General features: G+C 47.4%; 1 protein-coding gene across 1 annotated transcript in view; it reads left to right on the forward strand.

The window, feature by feature from the left end:
- Positions 1-25,112, forward strand: part of phldb2b (pleckstrin homology-like domain, family B, member 2b) — a 47,579-nt gene extending 22,467 nt beyond the window's left edge. The window contains 18 exon segments of the mRNA XM_031583451.2: positions 1,274-1,609; positions 3,280-3,423; positions 4,792-4,929; positions 6,872-7,000; positions 8,112-8,267; positions 8,905-8,953; positions 8,956-9,014; positions 9,881-9,970; positions 10,651-10,785; positions 11,453-11,689; positions 13,084-13,224; positions 14,089-14,188; positions 17,006-17,207; positions 20,245-20,335; positions 21,772-21,918; positions 22,189-22,408; positions 22,991-23,076; positions 23,200-25,112. Of these exon segments, the coding sequence (XP_031439311.1) occupies positions 1,274-1,609; positions 3,280-3,423; positions 4,792-4,929; positions 6,872-7,000; positions 8,112-8,267; positions 8,905-8,953; positions 8,956-9,014; positions 9,881-9,970; positions 10,651-10,785; positions 11,453-11,689; positions 13,084-13,224; positions 14,089-14,188; positions 17,006-17,207; positions 20,245-20,335; positions 21,772-21,918; positions 22,189-22,408; positions 22,991-23,076; positions 23,200-23,340 (2,601 nt within the window). The 3' untranslated portion in view covers positions 23,341-25,112.
- Positions 25,113-25,596: the final 484 nt, after the last annotated feature.

Below are 25,596 nucleotides of genomic sequence, written 5' to 3' on the forward strand. Positions count from 1 at the left end.
GTCTATTTGTAGGCAGGCTTATGGAAATGCGTTTGGATTCGTGGTCTCAGCCCTCCACGCTGCTGTACCTGGAAAGTGAAGGCTCTGTGGGCTCCAGATCGAGGTCATCCACACAGCTTGGCCCAGCACCTGTCGCGTCACAACACACTCATACCAAGGACTCCTACCCCTTGGCCCAGGGTGTGAAAGTTTGCATAACCGGTATAGAGTGTGTTGTAGGGAGCGCGTGAGGTATGGTATCTCTCAGTACAGTGTAGTGCTGGGCTAGTTCCGTCCTGTTAATCAGGCTCTAAGCCAGAGCTGTTCCTGGGAGAGCCAGTCTCCTTGGCTAGCTGTCCCCTTCCACACTGCTCCCCTGGGCTTTTTTTGGACCATCAGGATGTGTATGCACAGCACACTCTCCCATCAGGTCCGGGGCACTTCATTACCGTCAAACTGCTCCCTGTGACTCCGACTCCGACAGGATCTCATCTCTCCGTTTGCCGGCCGAGTGGCGGGATGTTTGTTTGTCGTCTGGATACCCATGACCTAGCGCGTGGATGCTAATGGTTCCTCGTCACAGTAGTGTGAGATGTGCTTGATAACGGCCATGGATGTGTGTGAAAAGTCTTGTGCAGCAGGGAGCTTGGGAGACCATGGAGTGCTGTGTATTTCAGAGGTAACCCCCCCCCCCCCCCCCCCGCGTCTTCTTTGCCGTACTGCATGCTGACCCGACTGGCTGGTTTGGGTGGCGTTTGTGGGCTCTGGCTGGATGCCGTGGTGGTTATGGGAAGCCAGGCAGAGGCTGTCCAGGGTTCAGAGGACATTTGGAGAGAGTCCTCAGGCAGCCCGTGTCTGTGCCGAGCTGGAGATGTGCTCCATGTGGAACAGGGCTGAGTTTCCCAGGCTGTTGTCAGCATTTGGAAGTAATTAAGAAGCAGTTGACAAATAAGCACAAACACCGAGTGGGAACGTGCGTTCGTACGAGTGTGTGTCTTTGTGAGTGTGTGTGTTTTTTTTTTTTCGTATTTGTTAATCTAATCTATGTTTACATCAGGCCAAGTTTTATTGGTGTTTTGTTCTGAATAAGCCTTTTGTTCTCGGGCTGTGCCAGTTGTTTACAGTGAGACACATTTGGAGATTGTTCAGCCTGTGTGTGGTGCTTGAGCAATTGATACATTCTTGTTCTGATTATGGGGTGTGTGTGTGTGGTGTGTGTGTGCGCTAACAGTGGATGATCTCTTGGTTGTTACTGCTGTATTCACAACCCTCTTGCCTCTCTCTTGCCCCACAGGAGCGCCAGCGTCTGGAGACCATCCTGAGTATGTGCTCGGAGCTGGGCCGAGTGGAGGACGCCTCCATCTCGGCCGTGGCCGACCTGCAGAAGATCAACAAGGAGCTGGAGAAGCTCCAGGTCTCAGACGACGAGTCTGTGTTCTCGGAATCTCCCGGAATGTCACCAGAGAACGGCTACGCGCCCAAAGCCCCGGAATACCATCCCAGCGAGGAGCAGCGACCGATTCGGCATCGACGGAGCAGTGGCCAAAGGGACGTCAGGGCGGAGTCGCCCGCTGTCAGTCTCAGAAGTTCGGGCCCTTCCCCCTCCCCACGTCTACCGTGGACAAACAAGGTGATACTTCAGTGTTGTCATCTGACCTGACACTGTCTCACTGAGTCCTGACCTTTAACCTACAGCAAGCAATAACCCATGTGCTTTTGGAGACCAAGGTACTCAACCTCTAAAGATTTATAAAGTTCCACATGTCGACTTTGAAGCACTTGCACTTTCTTATCATGCGTGCCTTGAAGTCAGTGGCCTCAGACCCCATGACCCAGACCTGAAGAGAATCCCTGGCTCAGGTCTAATCTATGCCTGGTCTTCAGCGCTGTTCTGTCAGAGACATTCCTCTGTTATAATCACACGCCATATTTCTTACCACGCTTAATCAGATCAGGTAATAAAATATCAGGGAAAGGAAGTCTATGTCTACGCTGAACATTCTTCTGACCTTTTCAAGGGTGAGAAGTCATGTATATGAGTCCTCCCCTGACTCCAAACTGCACACAGACACACACACACACACACACACACACACACACACACACACACACACACACACATACAGGAATGTAAGGGGTGTCCTGTGTGAATGCCTTAGTCTGTGAACCTCATTAGGCTGTAGCAGGGAGTAGAGTAGGGAGGGTAGGTTCATGACTTGGACATGAGTTCAGTAAAGAAATCTATCTGCTTATGTTAACAACATGGATTTAATGTGAGGAATCCCTCAGGTTGTGCATAAAGCTTTTTCTCAGAGACAAAGAAGCAAGCCAAGACCTGCCTCCACAGTCTAAATTATGACCAGGATAAACGGTACTATCCAAACAGGTCATGAATACCGTGTGTGTGTGTGTGTGTGTGTGTGTGTGTGTGTGTGTCTCTGTGTGAGTTAGAGAGAAAAGATGCATCTTGATGATGTGCACAAGGAGGAGTTTATGAATCATTTTTCTCTCTATGAACACCAAGGAAGCTAAATAACTTGGCCTCTCTCTCCTTCTCTTTCACAAGCGCACACACACATACACTCCACATAACATCTCACAGCCTTTGCTGATGATGACAAAACTGGGATTGTTTTGCATTAGTCGTCTGGGGTCAACAGGTGGCCACTAACCCCCCCATGTAAACAATTCATTTGGAGTACTTTAAAACGGCCTCTGTCTGTTTCAGAGCTGTACTGAGACCCAGTGTTTTAGCCACGTTGACATACGTGGTGCATCAGAGAGTGTTTTTTTTTTTTTTTTCCAGGGAATTGAGTCGGAGGTTGAGCCCGGCGCAGCTGCAGCCTGTCCTGGTGTGATGTATAGGCCATACCGGCTGGGTGTTTATTAGATTAGACGGCTTCAAACGAGCTGGACAGCTGCCCTTTCGTCCTCCATGGTGGATCTTTACCAGTCCACCCAGGCATTGGCCACTGACTTATGCCCAGTTTGTCACCAATGGCATCTCCCTAATGAGTTTAAGTGGAGGAGGAGGGCAGCTGTGGTCGCTCAAGGAAGGCACTGAAATATATACATACATGTGTGATGAATATACATTGACCAAGCCCGTGGGACCCTGTGTCCCCTGTGCTAGGGTGACTTCGAAGCCATTTGTGTCGAGTCTTCCTAGAGTGGAAGTAAAGGCTCCTCGAAGCAGTAGTCGTCGTCGTCAACATGGAAGCGTCTAGATTACAAACTACCAAGCTGTTCTGGCGTAAAGTCAGAAACGGGGCTAATCTGAGTGGCGTGGTTGATCAGCAGGGCCCTGAGCTGGTGGAGGACCTGCACCTGAAGCAGGAGGTGACGCGCATCGAGGAGGAGAGGATCCAGGTGCTCAACAACATGGAGGAGCTGGAGCAGAAGATCAAAGACCTGGACAACCAGATGGAGGAGTCCATCAGAGAGGTGCGTGGGTGGTGATGACAGTCAGGAGTGGATGATTGTGTGCGTGTGTCTCTGTGTGTGTTGGTGTGTAAGTGTGTGGGGGGGGGGGGGGGGTGACCTGTGTTTGAGGTTTTCAGGGCTTTACATCTGCATGGTGGGCTAACAATGATTTAGGACTTGTTGAGACGGGCTCTGTGGTCATGTCCTCCTCCCTTTGTATCTTTCCCACTCTCTTACTCTCTCTCTCTCTCTCTCTCTCTCTCTCTCTCTCTCTCTATCTCTCTCTCTCTCTCTCTCTCTTCCCTCCTCTTCTTTCTACATCTTGCTCCCCCGCCCGCCGTCACCACTATCCCTTACATATAAAACTCCTGATTTTATGAGGTTCGGTGGACACCGCTCCCTCTCCCCTCCGCCAGACACTCCCTCTTGCTCCACCTCCAGGTAATTATCACAGAATGACTGCACCCCCTGAGGGTGCTGCCTGCCTCTGGTCGGCACGCTAAGCAGGCAGGAGTGTGTCTGGGCCCCGCTAAGAGCTCCGGATTACCTCTGCAACACCTGATTTAATTATGGCCTGGAGCCGAGGGCCGAGTGCCGTGCGCCGCCCAGCCGGTGACTACAAATTCACGGTTAACCATTAACATCTATTAGGGAGTCATTATGTCCCTAAGCAGGCCTCTGGCAGCAATCCGGTTGGCTGGCAGGTTTATGAGGCACAACGGCTACGTTTCTGTGCGCGTGTGGTTTCATTTGCAGCGATGTCTTATTCCTAGCTTAACTTGTAATAAAAGGTAATTGCAGTCTGTGGGCCCATTTAAGAGCAAATAAAAGCAATATACTTCTTGGATCGATCTTCATATCACTTCATCATCCAGCACTGCATTCCCTGAAAGTCAATGTTAAATGGTAGAGAGACAATCATTTTAAACACTCTCTCGCTGGTAGTTAGTAGGTCGTTGCACAACACAACACAACACACACCAGATTTTGCTTACTTGAAGCATGTGAGCTGATGGTGAAAAATGTCTGTGTATGGTGGTTTTGATTAGTTGTCCTTTTTGTTTTTGATCTTGCATGTATTCAGAATTCCTCTTTCTCTTCTTCCAAATCTGCTCTTAGTTTACTACCCTAGTACACCCCTCAGGTCTGCCCTGTCACGCCTCGGGATTGTTTGCCTTTACTAGACACAGAGTGATGTGGGTACCTTTGCTTTGCCACAGAACACATTTAATCTGGTCTGTCCTCAAAACACTACATATCCTCTCAGTTTACAGTGTAACCAGCCTCTCATACCTTAGGATTGAATGTGAAGGGTCCTTATTGGACACGTAGAGTGATGTGTGTGTGTGTGTGTGTGTGTGTGTGTGTGTGTGTGTGTGTGTGCCACAGATGGAGGTGGAGCGAGCGCTGCTGGAGGGTGAGCAGGAGTCCGAGATCGCCCAGCTACATCAGGACAAGGACGCCCTGGAGCAGCTCAACGACAAGATGGTCGACATGGAGAAGAAGCTCCAGGCAGAGAAGTCTCAGGTAATTGAGTCAGCAGAGTCATGCCTTCAGATGTCTTAAGGGGAACTGTACCTCAGGAATGGACATCAGAGACGCTTGCGTCAAATGAGAGGATGTTGTCCTGGCTGCCAACTTCCACAGTGTATCCTGTGGCAAGTTAGAGGGCTGCTCAGCATCGGTGCGATGACAAGCTGAATTTAAGCTCCGACTGAGGGTGAAGTACATCCGAGACGGCTCTCTTACACACTCACACACACACACACACACAGACACACACAGACACAGACACACACACACACACACACACACACACACACACAGACACACACACACAGACACACACACACAGACACACACACACACAGACACACACACACAGACACACACACACAGACACACACACACAGACACACAGACACACACACACAGACACACACACACAGACACACACACAGACACACACACAGACACACACACAGACACACACACACAGACACACACACACAGACACACACACACACACAGACACACACACACACACACACAGACAGACACACAGACAGACACACAGACAGACACACAGACAGACACACAGACAGACACACAGACAGACACACACACAGACAGACACACAGACAGACACACACACAGACAGACACACAGACAGACACACACAGACACACACACACACACACAGACACTCTCTCTCTCTCTCTCTCTCTCTGTCCCACACACACTCACACACAGACACACACACACAGACACACACACACAGACAGACACACACACACAGACACACACACACAGACACACACACACACACACACAGACACTCTCTCTCGCTCTCTCTCTCTCTCTGTGTCCCACATACACACACACTTTCACACACTCACTAGGGAGGATGGCAGTTTGCCTCCAAGGTGACAATCCCCACTGGCATCCTCCTCACCCTTTTCCCAGAGTTAAATATAGATCTGATGAGACTGAGGTAACACTGATCCTCTTGCCTCATAGCCTCTCCACTCCAAGTGGGACTGTAGTAAGGGGTGGATTACAGGCCTGGGAGGATGGGGGGGGGTCTTGCAGGACAGACACCTGTGCCCCCTCCCCCCACCACTCTCTGTGGGTCGTGTTCATGCCAGCTTCCGGCCCACTTCATCTCAGCCACCCAAGCAGCTGTCTGGTACACATGAACCCAAAACTGTGCCACCCTGCCTCTGCCCCTTCAGAGAGAGGGCATGGCGGTGGGGAGTGGGAGGGGGGTAGTGAACATGTGAGAAGAAGTCGACTGGGCAGTATGTTGGCAGCCGCTGCTGCTGCTCTTGCTGTTTTCGGATGGCTTCAGTTTGTTTCCCACGGAGCAGGAGAAATGGGGGGGGGGGGGGGGACTGCGACATGGACTGCAGGGTTGAGTGTGTGACGACAAATGAAAGACTGAGATTAAAGAGTTGGAGTGAAAACTGAGAGAACAGTGGACTTTTGGCCATTCTTGCATAGCAGCTGTCCTTAGATACTGGAAAAGCTGATTTTTACTTTGAATTACATTGAAAGTTGTGGGTGTTCCTACTGAGTGCATGTTTGTTGGCACTCCAGTAACTGAATTGAGCACATAGAGTAGTCTTGCTTAATGAATCCAACAAGGCTCTTCCTGTTGGTCCTTCCTTCCTCTTGCAGTCTAGCAGCAGCCTCCTTCATGTTCATCCCGGTCCTCGTCTCCCTCATGTATCTCCCTTCGGTCCCCACCCCTGTTGCAGAGACTAACTCCATTGCATTTACCCATTTACCCATTTACCCATTCATCCATTCATTCTTGCTCTTACACTAACGCTGCTTTGTTGTCCTCCTCCCCTCCTCCTCCCTGCACATCTCCCTCCATCCCACCTGCGTTGTCCGTCCATCCGTCCGTCCGTCCGTCCACCCACCCATCCCCAACCCAACCCCGCCGCCCTGCCGCGCCGCGTAGGACCTTGCCCTGCTCTCTGAGGAGAGGTCAAAGGTCGAGAAGCTGGCAGAGCTGGTTTCTGAGCAGAGGACCCAGCTGGACAACTGCCCCGAGGCAATGAAAGAGCAGCTCCAGCAGCAGCTCTTCAGGGTCAGTAGACTACACAGGCCAAAGACCACCACCTACACATGTACACATATGTATGTGTGTAGGTGTTATTACATGCATGCAAGCAACTATGGGCTAATTCAATACATTACATGCATTAGTGTATTATCAATCTTTAATCTAATATCTATAAAATCTATACATTTTGTAATCTCAGTATATTGTATGAATATGACACATTTGGATAGTATATAATACATGCAGTTAATTTAACTGTAATGTTTATTTTATTTTGGCAATGCTAATATTACTCTTTTATTCTGAAAACAATCCATCAGTCTCCACAGCTGGCCCTGCTCTCGATACTTCCTGTCCCTCTCTCTCTCTCTCTCTCTCTCGCTCTGCTTCTGCATGCTAAGCGGCCTCAGTGTTTCATCTAACGCTTCTAGACTGTGCTGGGTCTGCAGTAAAGCTCGTCTGTGTTTTCTGGGTGTGCTCTCAGTTTGATGTTTTGTCATCGTTCGTCTGCATATTTGTTTTTCACATTTGTCTTGTGCTGCGTATGTCTGCCTTGAACATGGAGGACTGGCTGCTGGTTGGGAGTCGTGTCTGTAGCACAACGTCAGGATCAGATGAATCAGTGTCAGATGTGCTGGCGCAATTTACAGGGGAAACATTCCTCCTCCGTGTGTGTGTGAGCGAATTGGATTAGAGCTGGCTGTGACTGCTCAGAAGGGCAGCACTTAACTGGTGTCTGTAGAGAAAAGAGATTTTAGAATGAAAGGAGGAGTAGCGCTTTGGTTGCACTGGCATGGGTGCTTTGGGGGGGGGGGTGGGCTGCATCAGTGTCTTCTGCCCTGAAGTCACAGAACAAGAGTTACTGATGAGAGATTCTGTTTTGTTTAGATTAGTTGTATTAGGTTTGTTCCAAAGAAATTCTTCTTAATCGCGATTTTCTGGCATTGTACTTAACTTGTCACTTTGTATAATATTCGCTTTGAATAAAAGTATTTGCAAAAGGAAATCTGCAAGTGTGGATATGAGTGTATCCATACTGCTACCTCACATGCGGATTGGCTCTAGTTTGAGTGTGGTGTGTGTGTGTGTGTGTGTGTGTGTGTGTGTGTGTGTGTGTGTGTTGTGTGGTGTGTAGGACTCTGAGCTTCTGGAGGTGCAGACGAAGCGGTTCGAGGACCTTGAGTTCCAGCAGCTGGAGAGGGAGAGCCGTCAGGACGAGGAGAAGGAGACTCAGATCCAGCAGATCCTACGAGACATCAGCGAATACCAGCGCAGCACCGTCACCCGCAAGGTACCCGCAGTGTGTGTGTAAGGGCACTGCCCTTTTTCAAACAATAAAGCAGCACTGTCACCTGCAAGGTATCTGCTGTGTGTGTGTGGTTGTATGCGTATGTGTGTGCCCTTTAATGAATAGAGCAACACTGGTAAGAATGCAGAGGAAATAACTGCTTGATACTTGAGCTGTAGACCTTACAAGAGCCATATGATTTCCTGAAGGCCACTGCTGTTTTTATCATCAAAGTAACCAGTGAGGTCATAGAAAAACATCCCGTTTAATATAGTGTGTGTGTGTGTGTGTGTGTGTGTGTGTGTGTGTGTGTGTGAGAGAGAGAGAAAAAAAATAAAGACTTTGTATCCAGTAAATTTAACATCCCTCTGGTTTTCCACTATAACCAGCGCCAGTCTTCACTCTCAGTCATTGTGATTCATTCTCATATGACAAACACAGTGGTATTTTTTGCACACGCTTTTCTCATCAGTAGGGGAATAGAATCTTTCATTTTTACATTCTTTATGTGTTTTACCCAAATTGTTTGCATTTTGCTTGCAGAGCCTTGTGGTTGATCTACTATGGATGTCTAACTCTTGAAGACTTTGACATCCAGATCTCCTGTTTAAACCCCGTCTCTGCATGTTGTGTCCTGCAGGAGAGACTGCTCACCCTGAAGAAACAAACATCACAGATATCCCAGCAGGCCTGAAGGAGAAGGAGAGCTTCCTGAAGGAGAAGAGCACCCTGCAGCTTATGTTACATAGGGTGTGTGTGTGTGTGTGTGTGTTTAAGTCAGCGTTCATATAATCTGAAGCTGTTATGGTATCCCCTTCACAGTCTAGGAGAGAGCTTTCATCTTGTTTAACATAGCTGCATGTGGGTGTCCATATCAACTGAAGGTCTTATCAGTGCTAATGTTTGTCCTGAACCTCAGCAGTTATGGTGCATGCTGCTAGGAAGGCTAGAGTGAGGCCCTGAGTCATTCTCAGACGGAACTCCTACTGTTCAAATACTTTAGTTACACCTTCAGTGTAAGAGTCTAGAAACTCTTTTCACAAGATGAATCGCTCAGCCTCTCTGAAGGGTCGACCAATCAACGACCAGAGGGGGTGGCTAAGTGCGATTACGTTGAAGTGAAGCGTTCGTTTGAAATGTAGTTTTGACAATGGTGGCAGTGCTAGAGTAAGACAAAGCATATGAACAGGAGCAGCAATGCTAGCAAACGAAGAATTGAAGCCGGTGCAAGAAGAAGGTGTACATTTATCCATCAAGGGAAAAGATATTGTTTCCTTACTGCCATCGGGGTTTGGGAAAAGGCTAATATATCATCTTGTACCGTTAGTGGCGAAAGTAGGTAGTATAGCAATCCCATACTGGTCAGTGCAATCTGTTAAAGGCTGATCCAATGGTCTACCCCCACTAGGGTGCAACAACTGGAAACCATCCTTAATAGAGTGTGGCCAGACTCATATATTATATTCACAAGGTGGATTTGGGTCTGTTTGACTAAACATGTATCCTGGTACAGTTTTCATGACATGACATTCATTTCAGAAGGTCCTATGGGTTTTTAGGGGATTAGGAATGTCTTTTATTGTCACGTGGTAACTGAAGTACTCTTACCCATTCAGGAGAAAGAGAACTTTGCCCATCTGGAGAGGAAGTATGCTGACCTCACCGGTGGGCGGGGCTTCCCAGTGAATCCCAACAGTATGAAAGAGGTGAGTGACGGCTGCAGGCTGCGCATCACATCCTGATCACATGAGAGCTGTACACCATAGCACCAGCTCTTTATAACGCTGGCTGCAATCTGGACAGTTTACGTTTGACAGTAGTGGTCACTGCACGTGGTAGATTCTGAGATTCTGCACCAGTCTATCAAGTCTGCTATTCTATGAAGACTTTATTCTTTTGGTATCCAATCTGCGCTAATCTGTATGCCTGTATATCTGTGTTCCTCTTTGTGGTGTCTACCACACGCGTCTTGTTTTGGGTAGTCTGTGTTTTACAAAACGTAAAGCTCCTGGCTGCTGTTTTTCTGGGTCAGAGCGTGTGCTTAACTCCAGCTGAGTGTTTGTCTCTACAATTCATTCTCATGTACAAGTTGCCAGACATGAGAACTTCTTGGCATATATTGTTTGGTGTGTGTTAATCTGGTGGGTAAATGGTAGTATGAGTGTGTGTGTGTGTGTGTGTGTGTGTGTGTGTGTGAACTGTATAGGGGAACTCTTGACACACACACTCGACTCGCTTGGTGTACAGTGAATAAGGCTGAGTGTGTGTGTGTATGTGGGTATGTGGGTATGGATGGATGTGTTTGTCTGCATCAAGTGTGCGTGAGCAATAGACACCTGTCACCTGCGGGGCCCCCCTCACTCTCTCTCTCGCGCCCGTGTTCCAGGACCTGTCCTCATTGGCTGACGTATGTCGGTTCAGCAGTGAGCCCTCCCACTCTGTCCACCCCTACTCTTGTCTTCCTGCTGACCTGCTGGCCTTCTCCTCTCTCCTGTCCTCTCTGTCTGCCAAGAGCGCAGAGGTACGGCGCCAACATGGGGTTACTGCTGCATGGCCTGGACAACACACACACACACACACACACACACACACACACACACACACACACACCTGCAGCTCTCAGATATACATGTATGCATACATGTGTTGCACTCAAAGGATGTTATGTCCTTGTTTATGCATTAACAGTGTACCTGTGCGTGCACACACACACACACACACAAACACACACACTTATTTGCACAATGCATCTACTTTTGATTGCTCTCTTTCTTTGTCTCTCTCTCGTGTGAACACACACATACAATACTTTTCTACTACTTTGCTGATGGTTATTTTTATCCATGTTGTGCTGACCCCTTCCCCCCCCCTAAAAAAGCACCCCCCCTGGCTGCAGAAGAGGGTGTTTGTGTTCCCCTCCGATAACCAAAGAGCACTAATACACATCTCCTGTGTGTACACTCCCATTCCTCAGTGGCTTGATTTGATGGCATGAACTGACAAAGGCCTAACATGAGCCCATGTGTATACATTTAACCCCTAACCAGCCTGATTTGTGTGTCTGTCTGTCTGTTTGTTTGTCTCTGTTTTCTGCTCTCCTTCCTCAAACTCCTCTCACCCCTCCCTCTGCTTTCCTTTTCTCTCCTCTTCTGTTCTTTCTTCACCCCCATCATCCCTCTCTTCCACAGGGCTATGTCACGGTCACTGAACTCAGTGAGCTATACTCTCAGCTGGGGGCAGACCCCCTCAAGGCCTCCACTCCCATCCAAGCTCAGGCCCTAGTGCAGAGCCCAGCCCCACCCCCAGCCCAAGCCCCTGACTCGTCCCCCCCAGAGACCCCCTCCTCTGGGCCTGAGCCTGAGCCCAGCCCCGGCCATGACCCGAGTCCCAGTCCCGAGGAGAGAACCTGCAACGGAGAGGAAGAGGTGTGTGCTTGGCTACGCATGGTGTGTCCAGTGTATGCAATGGGCTGGTAAACACCAGGAAGTGCAAGCTTGTATGAGAAGGAGATGTTTTGATGTCTGGTTTTTTTTTTTCTCCGGCATGAGCCACAGGTATAGAAAATGGCATTCAGTAGCTCTGAACTGAACTGAGCTGAGCTGAGCTGGTGTGAAGTAAGAGTTGACACGAGTGGTTCTAGTGTGGTACATCTACATCATGTTGTATTTGTGAGAAGGCTATGGTGGAGATCAAGCATTCAGTAGTCAGACTATGAAGCATAAAGGTGATGCATGCAGGAGAAAGCCCCCTTATTTCTCTTTCTCTCTCTCTTTCTTTCTCTCTCTCTTTCTCCTCTGGTCACTAAAAGTCTCCTCCTTTTTTCTCTCCTCCATGCGAGTGAAAACAGTCCTCCTCAGTCTGCACAGAGAGCAGAGCCAAGCTCTGCTAATGAAAGGGATCGTGTCCTCAGAAATGAAATTCTGCCATTATCAACTCCTCCTTATGCCAGAAATAAGCCTTAAAAAGTTTGCCTCTCACCTCAGCACAAAGTGAGTTATCCAGCACAATGTCAGTGACCGCTGAGAAATAGCCACTGTTCCTAGAACAGAAAGTAGCGCCAGTTTGCCCAGGCAGCCATAGGCTTAGTGTTCCTCAGTTGAAGACATCTAATGCATGACTTTAGGGCGGTGTGCATGACTTTAGGGCGGTGTGCAGACTGAAATGGGAAATCTTTAGGAGGATGGGTTCACACGTATTCCTGGCTTTGCATTTTCTCCATTTCAAGTACCCTCTCTGTCCTTCCTCCCTAAAGATCTACCTCTCTCCTTGCCCTCTACCTCTGGCCTGCCCTTCCTCCTCCTCCTCTTCCTCCTTCTCCTCCTGCTCTCGCCCTGTCCCCAAACCTGCCTCTGTGCACTGGCCTGAGGACATGGTGACCTACGTCAACCCCTCTCCTCCTGATTCCCCTCCTCCTCTGCCTGTCAAAAAACGCAGCAGTCGCCACAGGCAGGTAAGGACTGTGTGTGTTCGTGCCTGCATGTGTGTGTGTGGTGTGGTGTTTGTGCCTGTGTGTGTGTGTGTGTGTGCGTCTGACTTGTCTGCATTGCAACGTACCTCCATCATGTGCACATGTGGTTTTGTAACGTGTGTGTGTGTGTGTGTGTTGCAATCAGAGGGCTTTCTTGGCATTGTAAGAGACTTATAAACACTGATTGTGAGCATGTGTAGTCTTTTAACTCTCTCACTGTGTGTGTGTGTGTGTGTGTGTGTGTGTGTGTGTGTGTGTGTGTGTGTGTGTGTGTGTGTGTGTGTGTGTGTCTGTGTGTCTGTGTGTGTGTGTGTGTGTGTGTGTGTGTGTGTGTGTGTGTGTGTCCCTCAGCACTTCCGCACCCTAGAGGAGAGGAAGAGGAATGGCAGGGATGGTGGCTCCCACCTGAGTGACACTCTCCCGCGTAAGAAGAGCCAGTCCAGCCTCACTCCTCAGTTCAGCTCCTCAACGCTGGGCCGCAACAATAGCAAGGTGAGGAGAGAGAAGACGGACCAGTCAGGAAGAGATGGATATTATTATTATTATTTCTTTGATGTCTGTACGATGTCTTCATAACGATAGGTCTTTCTTTTCTGTCTGTTGCTCCCTTACCTGGCTCTCTCTCTCTCTCTCTCTCTCAAATTCAAAGTTGCTTTACTAGCATGACTGTTTAGAATCAGTGTTGCCAAGACATGAAGAACAATAAAACAACACATTCACTGACATTGAGGTAGGGCTGAACGATTAATTGCATTTGCGATTTAATCGCGATATGATAGAACGCGATTTTCTAACCGCAACGTTCGCGATTAAAAACGTGGTCTTAAGAAGAAAAAAAAATTTTTTTTTTTTTTTTTTAAGATGGTACATTTTGCACACAGTGTCTAAAAAGTGCATGCCTTGTGTTTATTCTTACAATGACTTTGTTTAAATTACTTAAATGCACAGTGGCAAAGCCACCGATTTGTTGTTCTTGATTCTGTAATGAGCAGTTAAATAAAAATGTAAAATGTGGGAAATAATATTTTACACTAAATGTATCTAATATTGTGTTGGTCATATTTAAATCATTCATTACGATTTGTTGGGAAAAAAATTGGATAAAATAAAAAAATCGCATATTAAATCGCAATCGCAATATTTTGGGGGAAAATCGCAATTAGATTATTTTCCCAAATCGTTCAGCCCTACATTGAGGGACAAAAAAGACAGAACAAACAGTAATATGAAAAGTTACATCTCCCTCTCTCTCACTCCCTCTCTCTCACTCTCTCTCTCTCTCTGTTTCTCATTCTCCCTGTTTTTCTGTTTCTCTTTTAACTCCCTCTCTCTCTCCCCCCTCATTCCTGTCTGTAGCCTCACATGCCGCTGGCTCAGAGCTCGAGCTGTGGCAGTTTTCTGCCCCGCGCCTTCACTGTGTCCTCCAAGGACCTGGAGCCGCGACGTCTTCACAAGGGTAAGTGACTCCACTCACTACCTCACAATTACTCACACACACACACACACACACACACACACACACACACACACACACACACAGAGAGAGAATGCAGAGTGCAAAATCTCACATCATGAAGTCAAGGAGTTTATAACATTCAGTTATGTTGGCCTATATTTGCCATTTATGATGTTATCTATATTTACATTAAACCAGTCTTAGTGGATTTGTGTTCAATTCAAAATGGTCAACTTTACCAATACTAACAAAATGACCAATATCAGGCCTCCTTAAAGCCTAGTCAGTAGAAATGACCAATAGCAGGCCTCCTTAAAGCCTAGCCAGTAGAAATGACCAATAGCAGGCCTCCTTAAAGCCTAGCCAGTAGGCATTAGTAGAAGTGTCAGTTGTAATTTGTGGTGTAGTTTGTTGCATGTGTGGGGAATAGTGCCCACGGCAGTACTGTGTAATATCTGTGAGCAGCACACGTGCCACTTCATCTGACACACCTCCTGCACATACTGCATAGCCTGGTTTGTGAAGTGAAGTTTCAGCTGTGTGTGTGTGTGTGTGTGTGTGTGTGTGTGTGTGTGTGCTTGCGTGCGTGCCCTCTCAGTCATTCTCACCCTGTAATTTTCTCTGCCTGTGCTGTTGTTCGTGGTTCGCACTGGCTTTTTTTTTTTTGTGCATGTGAAAGCAAGCATGTGGCTATATTTATGCTCTGTGAACAGCACGGCCAGTCACCCGTGTCTCAGTCTCTCTGGCGACCTTTAACCCTGCATGTCACAGCACACCTCACACGCCACCCTCCTGGTGCCTCTCTGGCCATCTCATACGAGTGTCATGACACTGAATACCCACAGTTCAACAGTGTCCCTCTGTCTCCTCTCATCTCAATTAGCGGAACTTTCAGATGTCCCGTGACGAGGAGTAAATGGCCCTTTATTCTCATGCAGTGGCTTTCAAAGCCAGTTCCACTCCACCGCTGTGTGTGTGTGTGTGTGTGTGTGTGTGTGTGTGTGTGTGTGTGTGTGTGTGTGTGTGTGTGTGTGTGTGTGTGTGTGTGTGTGTGTGTGTGTGTGTGTGTGTGTGTGTGTGTGTGTGTGGTTATGCCAGACTTCCTCCCTGTCTGACAGTCGCTGTCTATATCAATGTCTGGCTGAACTCACAAAACATTTCGGTTTTTTTTTTTGTGGAATTCGAATTCCATCCCTAGTGCTTGAGGTCAGGCTGGGAGGAGAACCTCTGAAGTTCACAGGTGACGGCTGGTCATCTGTGGAAAGGTCTTTTTTTCTTTTGACTGGGAGGCAGGGACTACCCTGGCCTCAGTAGAGAAGCAGAACACAGTTTGATGTCCACAGGCATTTTGGACAAAACACATGAATCTGGCATTTCAGCTGGGACTGTGATTTGATTCATTTTAATGTTATTTATTGTTTGATATGAGCTAAATGTTACGTGATATTTTGAGTCGGGTGGGGGGGGGGGGGGGGGGTGATGGAAAGCTCCACTCCACAAGAAAAACATCTCATTTACTAATAACACCAACTCCAAAGGGAAGTCTGACAAACTGACCTTACCATATAAGGGCAACCTATTGTCCAATAGGAGATGGTATTTAAGGTCTGGTAGAGCCTCTTTGGGTTAGTTGATTACTTGGTGAAGATAATGCAAGAATGTAGAGAAGATGGGGGAGAGGAAGTGTAGTTTTGCCTCCTAAAGTGGAGCAAGTGTGTCCGTATCAGTCAGACAGACAGCATCAGTCAGACAGACAGGATCAGTCACACCACTGCCCCCTGCTCCCTTTTACATGCAGACTATCAGGAACTATGTCTGTGTTTTAGTGATTTTGACCTGGCCATTTGTTGTTCTGAGGTTCACCTAACAACAGACCACATAACATGCTAACAGTATTTGGTTTTGTGTGTTGTGGAGTTGGGGTGATTTTTATCTAGTTTGGTTGGGGGAAGGGGGAGGGGGAGGGGGGGGGGTGTCCCCAGTGGCAGGTCATCAGCGGGGTGGATCCCTCCCCACAGGCACGGTTGGGGTGATGCTATCACAGTTCCTCTGGTCTCTTGTATCCGCTGCCTTCGCTCAGGCTGCAGTAGGAGCTGACTGCACACATAGCCACCTCTCTATGGCATCAGCCTCGTTCAGCCGCACCGCTAGCTTTGGGGACGCACACACCGACCTGCATACTGGATTATCTCAAAGTGCTGACCGCAGAGAGACTGACATTACTATCCAACTCGCTTTCTTCACATCGTATATGAACTTCCATTTGAATGTTGGATCAAGACGAGGCGCCTGGAGGAACCTAGCTTAAGTTGGAGGCACAGTTTTAGCAAGCCACGTTGGCTGTTGGTTGCCAGGAGACCCTGAGCAGTTGAAAGTGGCAGGGCTTTGTGACCAGAAAGAGAGCCCTCTGACGGGGCCGGGCAGCGGGCACAGGGTCCGCCCTGACGCAGGGAGTGGGTATGGAGAGCAGCTGCCCGGGAGAGGAGGTCCACACTCGGGTGCCAGTCCCTGCTCTCCTAAAGGAGGTCCACACTCAGGTGCCAGTCCCTGCTCTCCTAAAGACTCATCAATGACTTTACTGCACTGGGGTTGGCAGAGCCTCTCCCGACCACCCTACTAGTGTTGGAGAGCAAGGACTTCATCCACTCACTCGACACAATGAGTCCATACAGATAGTATGGTTGTGCAGCTTGAGGCATATATCAGTCTATCTGTCAATCTCATTTTTTGTTTTCTTTCTTTTCCCCTTCCTTTTCTCTCTCTCTCTCTCTCTCTTTTCTTTCTTTCTTTCTTTCTTTTTCTCTCTCTCTCTCTCAGGCCACAGTCAGCAGCAGGTGGGAGAGGACTCCCGGCCGAGGCTGACTGACCTGTCGGGCCGCTCCACGTCCCAAACCAACGTCTACCTGGACTCCTTCAGCTACCACGACGGCAGCAACCGCGCCTTCGACACCCTGAGCGTGGACAGCTCCGACAGCATGGAGACCAGCATCTCCGCCTGTTCCCCCGACAACGTCTCCAGGTGAGGCACCGCCACGGCAACCCCGCAGCCTCTCAGATCTGTAAACGATCAAGCTTTCTACTACTGTGTGTGTGTGTGTGTGTGTGTGTGTGTGTGTGTGTGTTTGTGTGTATGTGCTCTTTTTTTCCCTCCCTTTGTCTTTCACTCCCTTCTTTCTCACTGTACATTGCCCCCCCCCCCCCCCCCCACTCCAAATGCCTTTCTCCACACAGACTTAAAGCCTCATACAAAACTGATGAGATCATTCAAATCAGTTTGTCACTGTTTTCTTTGAAACAAAATGGGCAAGAAACTAAATGGGCAGCTGTGTCAAATAAAGGGGGGGTAAAAAGGATGTCTAGATAAGCTTGCTTTTATCGTATGTTTATGTTAGCAGTCCATGTGTGTGCGCGTGTATGTGATGTGGTCTGCAACAGTGCAAGTGGTATGCAAGATTAATGTAGAAGGTTCTGCTGGATGGTAGTGTGCTCTTAGGGACCAGACGTGTGTGTGTGTGTGTGTGTGTGTGTGTGTGTGTGTGTGTGTGTGTGTGTGTGTGTGAGGTTGGAGGGGGTGGATTTGGGGGTAGGGGTAAGGGGTACATTTGGTCCTGCCTCTGGGAGTAGAGGGGCTCAGGTTACAGACTGGAACAGTTAGGAGGAAGCAGATTCAAACCTTTTTTTGCCTCCCGTTTTTGAATGTAATCAGCCCCAGAGCGTGAGCATATTCTTTGTGCATGTGTGTTCGAGTGAGTGAGTGTGTGTGTGTGTGTGTGTGTGTGTGTGTGTGTGTGTGTGTGTGTTTGTGTGTGCATGCATCTTTGTGTGTCTGCGCGCGCGCTTTCTCTGCACAAGAAGGCTGGTTCTTGGCTGCAGTCGTTTTAGTCTGTCCAGAACGGAGATGTTCCAAGTCGAGATGACCTCCCTTCCACAGATCCACTGGTAAGCAGATGCTGCCCGCAGATGGAGAGACTACCAGACACCTGATGAGAGAGAGAGAGAGAGAGAGAGAGAGGGGTGGAGGGGTTGGGGTCAACAACAGAGATGTGTGCTGGGACAGAGATAAGACCACTGGAGAGAAAAGCTGGATGGAGTCACCGGCAGCATACCAGCACAATACCTGTGTGTGTGTGTGTGTGTGTGTGTGTGTGTGTGTGTGTGTGTGTGTGTGTGTGTGTGTGTGAGAGAGAGAGATGAGGACAGACCAGGTGGAAAGGGCTGATTGAATGAGGGGTTATGACTGAGTCTGGACAGAGGGAGAGAGTAAGAGAGCTTGCAAAGGGATGATCTGACTCTTGTCTGCTAATAGCCAACTATTTGCCTAGGTGGTGTCATGTGCAGCGGGTGATGTTATGTCTGTCTGCTGGGGTAGATCCTGTCTCGTGGTTTGGCTAGGCAGCTCAGATTGGTACTGTGTGTGTGTGTGTGTGTGTGTGTTTACATAAGATTAGTTGGTAGAGAGCAGTTCTTAGCAGACCTGTCATTGCACTGATAGTGACATGTCTCAGGGTAGTTACGTTTGTTTTGCTTTGGTGTAATGACACATGTGTGAATGTACTCTATAAATTATGCAGGAGTTCTGTAAAGCACAGGAACTTACTTCTGTAAAACATGTATAGCATCTTGTTTACCTCTTCTCTACTGTATTATCTACCTGTGGTGTTCTTTTGCATGATTTCTGAAAAATAATCTGTAGTAAAAAAAAGTAAAAAAAAAAAATCTATTTTAGGTCAGTAGTTCTGAGCTCATTGGTAGAGGAAGGAACATTTGCATGGAATGGGAAACTACAATCTTAGATTTTTTTCGGAGTATTCCGAGTTCCAGAGACCTTCTGCTCTGTTAGAGAGAGAATGTCTGTTTTGTGGTGGAGACTGTGTGTCTCGTCGTGTCTCGTCGTGTCTGTAGGATTGTGTGGTTCTGAAGAAGGATGGAGTCTGTTAAGAAAAGGTGATGCAGCGGACAGGAATGAGTGTGTGTGTGTGTGTGTGTGTGTGTGTGTGTGTGTGTGTGTGTGTGTGTGTGTGTGTGAGAGAGAGAGAGAGAGAGTGAGAGAGAAAGAGTGTGTGTGAAAAATGGAAACGGTCAAAGAGCAGAGGAGAGAGGACCGAAAAGAAGGAGGGAAAACGAGGGAGAAAAAGAAAAGAAAGGTTTGAGTCCGAGCAGGCCTTTTGAAGTCTAAATGGAAAGCATCAAGCCGGCTTTCTCTATGCGCACAAGAGTTGGGCAGTGTGCCCGGGGCCGTAATGTGTTCCAGCGCGGGCCGCTCTTATTGATTCCTGCTGCGCCCTGCAGTGTCGCTGCGCTGCGCTGCGCTGGAGCACTATGCCAGAGCGCCTCGCAACCCTGCTGCAAAACAGTGAAAACAATGGGCTCTGTCTGGACTTTAATGCAGTCGATGTAGTGTGTGTCTCTCTCTGTGTGCGTGTGTGTGTGTGTGTGTGTGTGTGTCTCTCTCTCTGTGTGTGTGTGTGTGTGCGTGCGTGCGTGCGTGTGTGCGCGTGTGTGTGTGTGTGTGTGTGTGTGTGTGTGTGTGTGAGAGAGGAAGAGACAGAACAACATAGAGCATGTCATAAGATATGTGTTATGACTGTCTGGTATCTATCAGTTGAGGTTAATGTGGATGCGTGTGTTGTTGGCGTTTTCATATGTGTGTAAGAGACCTCTTGAATAAAAGGATACTATGCTGTTCCCATACTGCTGTTTGTGTGTGTGGTTGTGTGTGTGTGTGTGTGTGTGAGTTTGAGCTTATGACCGTCAAAGTTGCCGTATCACCATTTTGGTGTTTGTGGGCAGAGGGCTCTGTGGTGTGCAGGCTTTTGTGTGTGTGTGTGTGTGTGTGTGTGTGTGTGTGTGTGTGTGTGTGTGTGTGTGTGTGTGTGTGTGTGTGTGTGTGTGTGTGTGTGTGTGTGTGTGTGTGTGTGTGTGTGTGTGTGTGTGTGTGTGTGTGTGTGTGTGTGTGTGTGTGTGTGTGTGTGTGTGTGTGTGTGTGTGTGTGTGTGTGGTGGACATGTTGAGTGGCCGAGTGTAACTCTGTGGTGTCTCTGCCGTCTGTTTGGCAGTGCCAGCACCAGCAATATGATGAAGATCGAGGAGATGGAGAAACTGCTGCGGGAGGCCCAGGCTGAGAAGCACCGCCTGATAGAACACCGGGTAATGTCTACACACACACACACACACACACACACAGATACATACATGTTTAACACTCACTCACCCACTCACTCTTACTCCCTAGAGTGCAATGTACATACTTACATATGAAGGCAATCATCAATGGCGCGTGCATGCCCAAACATAAACTCGCACACAAACAAAGGGGAGGCTCATTCATGAAATACACACTGACGGCAGACTAAAACAGAGGCAGAGAGAGGCAGATCGACTTCTATTAATAGCGCCATTATAAATCCCTCTGGGTTCTCTCGCTCGTTGCCTGGAAGCGGAAGTCTTTTATGTTCGGTCCGATACGGATTAAACCAACACACCAGTGGTGGGAAACACTCAGCTGGTTTGGGTTCATTTTCGGTCCGTTTCATTGGATGCCAGAGCGGGCCCGTCTTCATTGGGTTCTCAGGGGGGGATCTGGTTATGGTGGCTGGGCGCTGATGCCTTAGCGGAATGCGTTTGATGGATGATATGTGGGCCATCTTCTTTGCCCCCCTGTCTTTGTTCTTGGGAAGAAAAAAAAACGAGACCTTGGCTAATCATTTTTGACTCATTAAGACTAGTGTCTGTTGTTGTTTTTTACACAATGTTTTATAACATCTTAATACATACAATAGTAGTCCATGCCTTAATGACGTAATTGACAGTAATTAATATAGATGGTATAGTTCATCTGTCACTACATGCCGGCAGTATAATTAGCTGTGTGTGCCTGTGCACGTGTGCGGGTACGCATGCGCATGTGGCTTATTAATTGTGCAAATTGTGCAAACACAGGTCTCTCTCTGTGTGTGTGTATGCTTGTTAAGCAGGCAGACCTTCCTTTGTTTCCCTGTTGACTGTGCTGATTCTGTGTGTGTTTTGGCCTGTTGCCTTTGCAGATCCACTCTGTTGGCCTGCTGTCTGAGGTGACTCAGGCTGGGAAGCCCCTTTAAACTGTCCTGATTCATTCATGCTGGCAGTTGGCCTGCATTAGCCTATTGGCTAGGCTAATTATCTGTGTGTGTGTTTAGGAGCGAGAGATTGAGGTGCGCAGACAGGCCTTTGACTGTGTGTGTGTGTTTAGGAGCGAGAGATTGAGGTGCGCAGACAGGCCTTTGACTGTGTGTGTGTGTGTGTGTGTGTGTGTGTATGTGTGTGTGTTTAGGAGCGAGAGATTGAGGTGCACAGACAGGCCTTTGACTGTGTGTGTGTGTGTGTGTGTGTGTGTGTGTGTGTGTGTATGTGTGTGTGTTTAGGAGCGAGAGAGTGAGGTGCGCAGACAGGCCTTTGACTGTGTGTGTGTGTTTAGGAGCGAGAGATTGAGGTGCGCAGACAGGCCTTTGACTGTGTGTGTGTGTGTATGTGTGTGTGTTTAGGAGCGAGAGATTGAGGTGCGCAGACAGGCCTTTGACTGTGTGTGTGTGTGTGTGTGTGTTTAGGAGCGAGAGAGTGAGGTGCGCAGACAGGCCTTTGACGAGGAGAGGAGGCGCAGGGAGGACCTGGAGAAGCGACTGCAGGAGGAAACCAGCCGACGACAGAAACTCATCGAGAGGGAGGTCAAGATGCGGGAGAAACAGAGAACTCAGGTGAGACAGAGAGTGTGTGTGTGTGTGTGTGTGTGTGGGGGGGGGGGGGGGGGTGGAGAGGAGTAGGAAGGGAGGGAAATTAGAGGTAAGAGGCTGATCAAAAAAGAACTGGCCATCTGATGGGTAAGGTGTGTATGGTGAATGATATTTGAAGTGGCAGTATATTCCAAGTGCATTAGACACTGATTTCAGTGGTTTGGTAAGACAAATATCATGTGACTCATCATAAAGAGATGTCAGTCAGGTTAACCCTTCCCTGTCCCAACCTAGGCGCGTCCTTTGACTCGTTACCTGCCAGTGAGGAAGGACGATTTTGACCTGCGGGGTCACGTGGAGTCGGCCGGACACAACATCGAGATCTGCTACCACATCTCCATCACAGAGAAGACCTGCAGAGGCTTCCTCATCAAGATGGGTGGCAAGATCAAGACCTGGAAGAAGCGCTGGTTTGTCTTCGATCGCAACCGCAGGACACTGTCATACTATGCAGGTGAGATGGATGGATGGATGGATGGACACATGGATGTGATTGGTCAAATGGATATAAAGCCATGGCCTACCCTGAAGGCCATAGCTGAGACTCAAGAATTGTTAACTGTTAAAGGTGGAGTCTGCAATTCTGGTTATAGGCTATTGATGTTTGCAATAAAATAATATTGATATTTGCTATAGCGATAAATCACTAGATCACAACCACCTGTTGCACACCACCTTGTGCAAAACGTAAAAGTTAAAATGTGCCCCCTCAAAACGACTTCTGGCTGTGAATTTTGACAGAGCTTGAGACACAAGCTGTAATGTTGAACTTGTCATGCAGACTCTCATTACATTAGACACCAGCTGCGAAATGAAGCATGTGACAAGTGTCCTTGTTACAGCTGTACCTGGTGTCCCCTTCCATCAACACAAGCCTCATTTCTTCCACCTCCATAAGTGTCCAATTCAAAGTTCTGCCCTATGTTAAGCGTCTTTCGGTACTTAGAAAAGCTCTATATAAGTCTACGATATTATTATTATTATTATTATTATTATTATTATTATTATTAATAAAGGACATTTTATTTTCTTCCAGATAAACATGAGGCCAAGCTGAAGGGAGTCATCTACTTCCAGGCCATAGAGGAGGTGTACTACGACCATTTAAAGAATGCACACAAGGTGAATGACATTTCAAAACTGAGAAAAAGGCAAATGGATACTTTGTCAAAGAACATTTTTATCAAACAATAATTCTTTCTCTCTCTGTCTGACCTCGCTATCTCTCTCCCACTCCCTCCCTAGAGCCCAAATCCCTCTCTAACATTCAGTGTGAAGACTCACGACCGGGTGTACTACATGGTGGCCCCGTCACCAGAGGCCATGCGGATCTGGATGGACGTCATCGTCACAGGGGCGGAGGGATACACGCAGTTCATGGTTTAGGAGTGGTCATCCGGCCACGGCGGAGGGATATTTCACAGTACCAGCTTTCACGGGACATCCTCTGCTCCTCCTCTTATGGCCTCCGAGTAGGCTGCTGTCTAGTTGTTGTTTTAGTATCTGTATATATTTTTTATATTTTCACAAGGACCCTGTGTTTAACATGGCTTCATGCTGTGCCTTAGAGGTGCATACACTTGTTTTGTTCAATATGTCTCCTTTTTGTTCAAAAACCAAAGTGGGTTTAGCAATCAGAGTAGCTATGAAAATTGTAATACGGTGTTTGCAGAGCTCGTTCTAGCTCTGTCAGTAATGTTTGTTCGTTTGTGTGTGTGTGTGTGTGTTTTTGTGTGTGTGTGTGTGTGTGTGTATACAAACACACATTACATTGTAAGCTTAACTGGCGTTCCTACGTGCCTTAATGAGTGGGTGTGTGTGGGTCCACAATGCTGTGATGCGGGTGGAGAAAGATAAGAGTGTGTGTGTGTGTGTGTGTGTGTGTGTGTGTGTGTGAGAGAGAGAGAGAGAGCGAGAGAGTTTGTTTATTGAGGTAATTACAGTGTTTGTCGTGGTGTTTTGGAAAGTTGTATTTCTCAGGGATAGGAGCCTCTAACACCACATAGCTGGTACTCTTCTGCCATAGATGATCTGATTGGAAACTGGTAGTTAGAAGTTGGCCATACATAAAGCTGAAATCCTCAGAGAAATTGTGTGTGTGTGTGTGTGTGTGTGTGTGTGTGTGTGTGTGTGTGTGTGTGTGTGTGTGTGTGTGTGTGTGTGTGTGTGTGTGTGTGTGTGTACCTTAGTGAGATGAGTCTGGTTCATGATTTGAAACCCCTTATAGAGGGACTTCACTGAAACCAGTGGTGCTAAGACAAATGTAAATATATCTTATCAAAAATCACTGCCTATGTTACTCAGCAGTAGTCTAGATAATGTTGAAATACTTTTTAAATAGCACTCCTAAATACATCAAAATATGTACATCAGAGTATATTGTAATGTAGTTTTTATCCAGAAATGATCACAAATGTAATGATTTTTAAAGCTTTTTTGTAGGTAGGTACTGTACCATGTTAGATTTGATACAAGATCTTTATCCCCTAAAGTACACCTTCAGTCCACATGGTGGGGTTGTACATGCTGGATATTTGTATGGAGTGAAAAGCAATGACACTAACAACTCAGACTATTTTCACCGAAAAATGTGGATGTGATGCCAATATGAGAATTATTTTAGTTTATTTTCTTTACATATAAGTATCTGTTCGCATTTTGTTTGAGAACAGATGTGTAATATGCAACGCTGGTTTTTACCCTGTGATGATGCCATGTGTTTTATCCTTACTTCCACCACTTTGGTCAAACTCGGCAAAGTGAAAATTTCACTCTGGTTTGTCAGGAATATTTAGATAATTTATGAAAGATCTATAAGAGCTTTTTTTTTTTTTTTTGCTTTGCACAAATTTCTTTTCATGTACGTACTAATAATTCAATCATGTCATATGTTATCCACTGATGTTTTAGTGCAGAAGCTTCAGTTATACCGTTTTCAGTCTGAAGGGGGCAGCAGCTACCAGCCAGACCCCATAGCCAGGAGAGAGCCTTTGTTCATCTGATCCAGTTTTTACATTAGAATTTTTATAACAATATTTATAATGTTAATCATGCATGCATCTTTTTCTTTTTTTTTTTAAATCAAAAAATAAAGTCAGAGCATAATGTGCACATTGTAATGTGATCTAAATTTTCAATAATCAACCAAGTCAAGTAAACAAATGAGTGTCTGTCTTTGTGTGCACTGTGCAGCATTTAGAAAAGGCCATCGCCATCTGCAATTTACCATTCGATTAATCAAGTAATGAAGCATTTGCCAATGATTGAATGTCTAATCTAATTGAAAGTGCTGAACTGAATCACCAGCTTGGCTGGACCTGTGTTGCTGAGGAGTGTAGCGTTGTTGTTGTGTGTGTGTGTGTGTGTGTGTGTGTGTGTGTGTGTGTGTATGTGTGTGTCTTTCTGCATGCTGTCTGTCTGTCTCGTCTTTCTGTCGGTCTCTGTTTGAGGGTAAGCTGAGGGTTCAAGGAGACAGGCAAGCATCCTGCAGTGAGGAAGTCGAGCTATAAAACTGTACTAGTTTATTGGTCAGTGAATTATGTCCAAGCTGCAGAGCTTCTGTTGCGCTCCTGGTGTCAGAGGCCACTAGAGGAAACCTGAGTCTGAGCGAGCCAGAACCATACATGTAGCATCCAGGCATAG

The sequence above is a fragment of the Clupea harengus genome, chromosome 17 (assembly GCF_900700415.2).
Source record: "Clupea harengus chromosome 17, Ch_v2.0.2, whole genome shotgun sequence".
Taxonomy (NCBI): Eukaryota; Metazoa; Chordata; class Actinopteri; order Clupeiformes; family Clupeidae; genus Clupea; species Clupea harengus.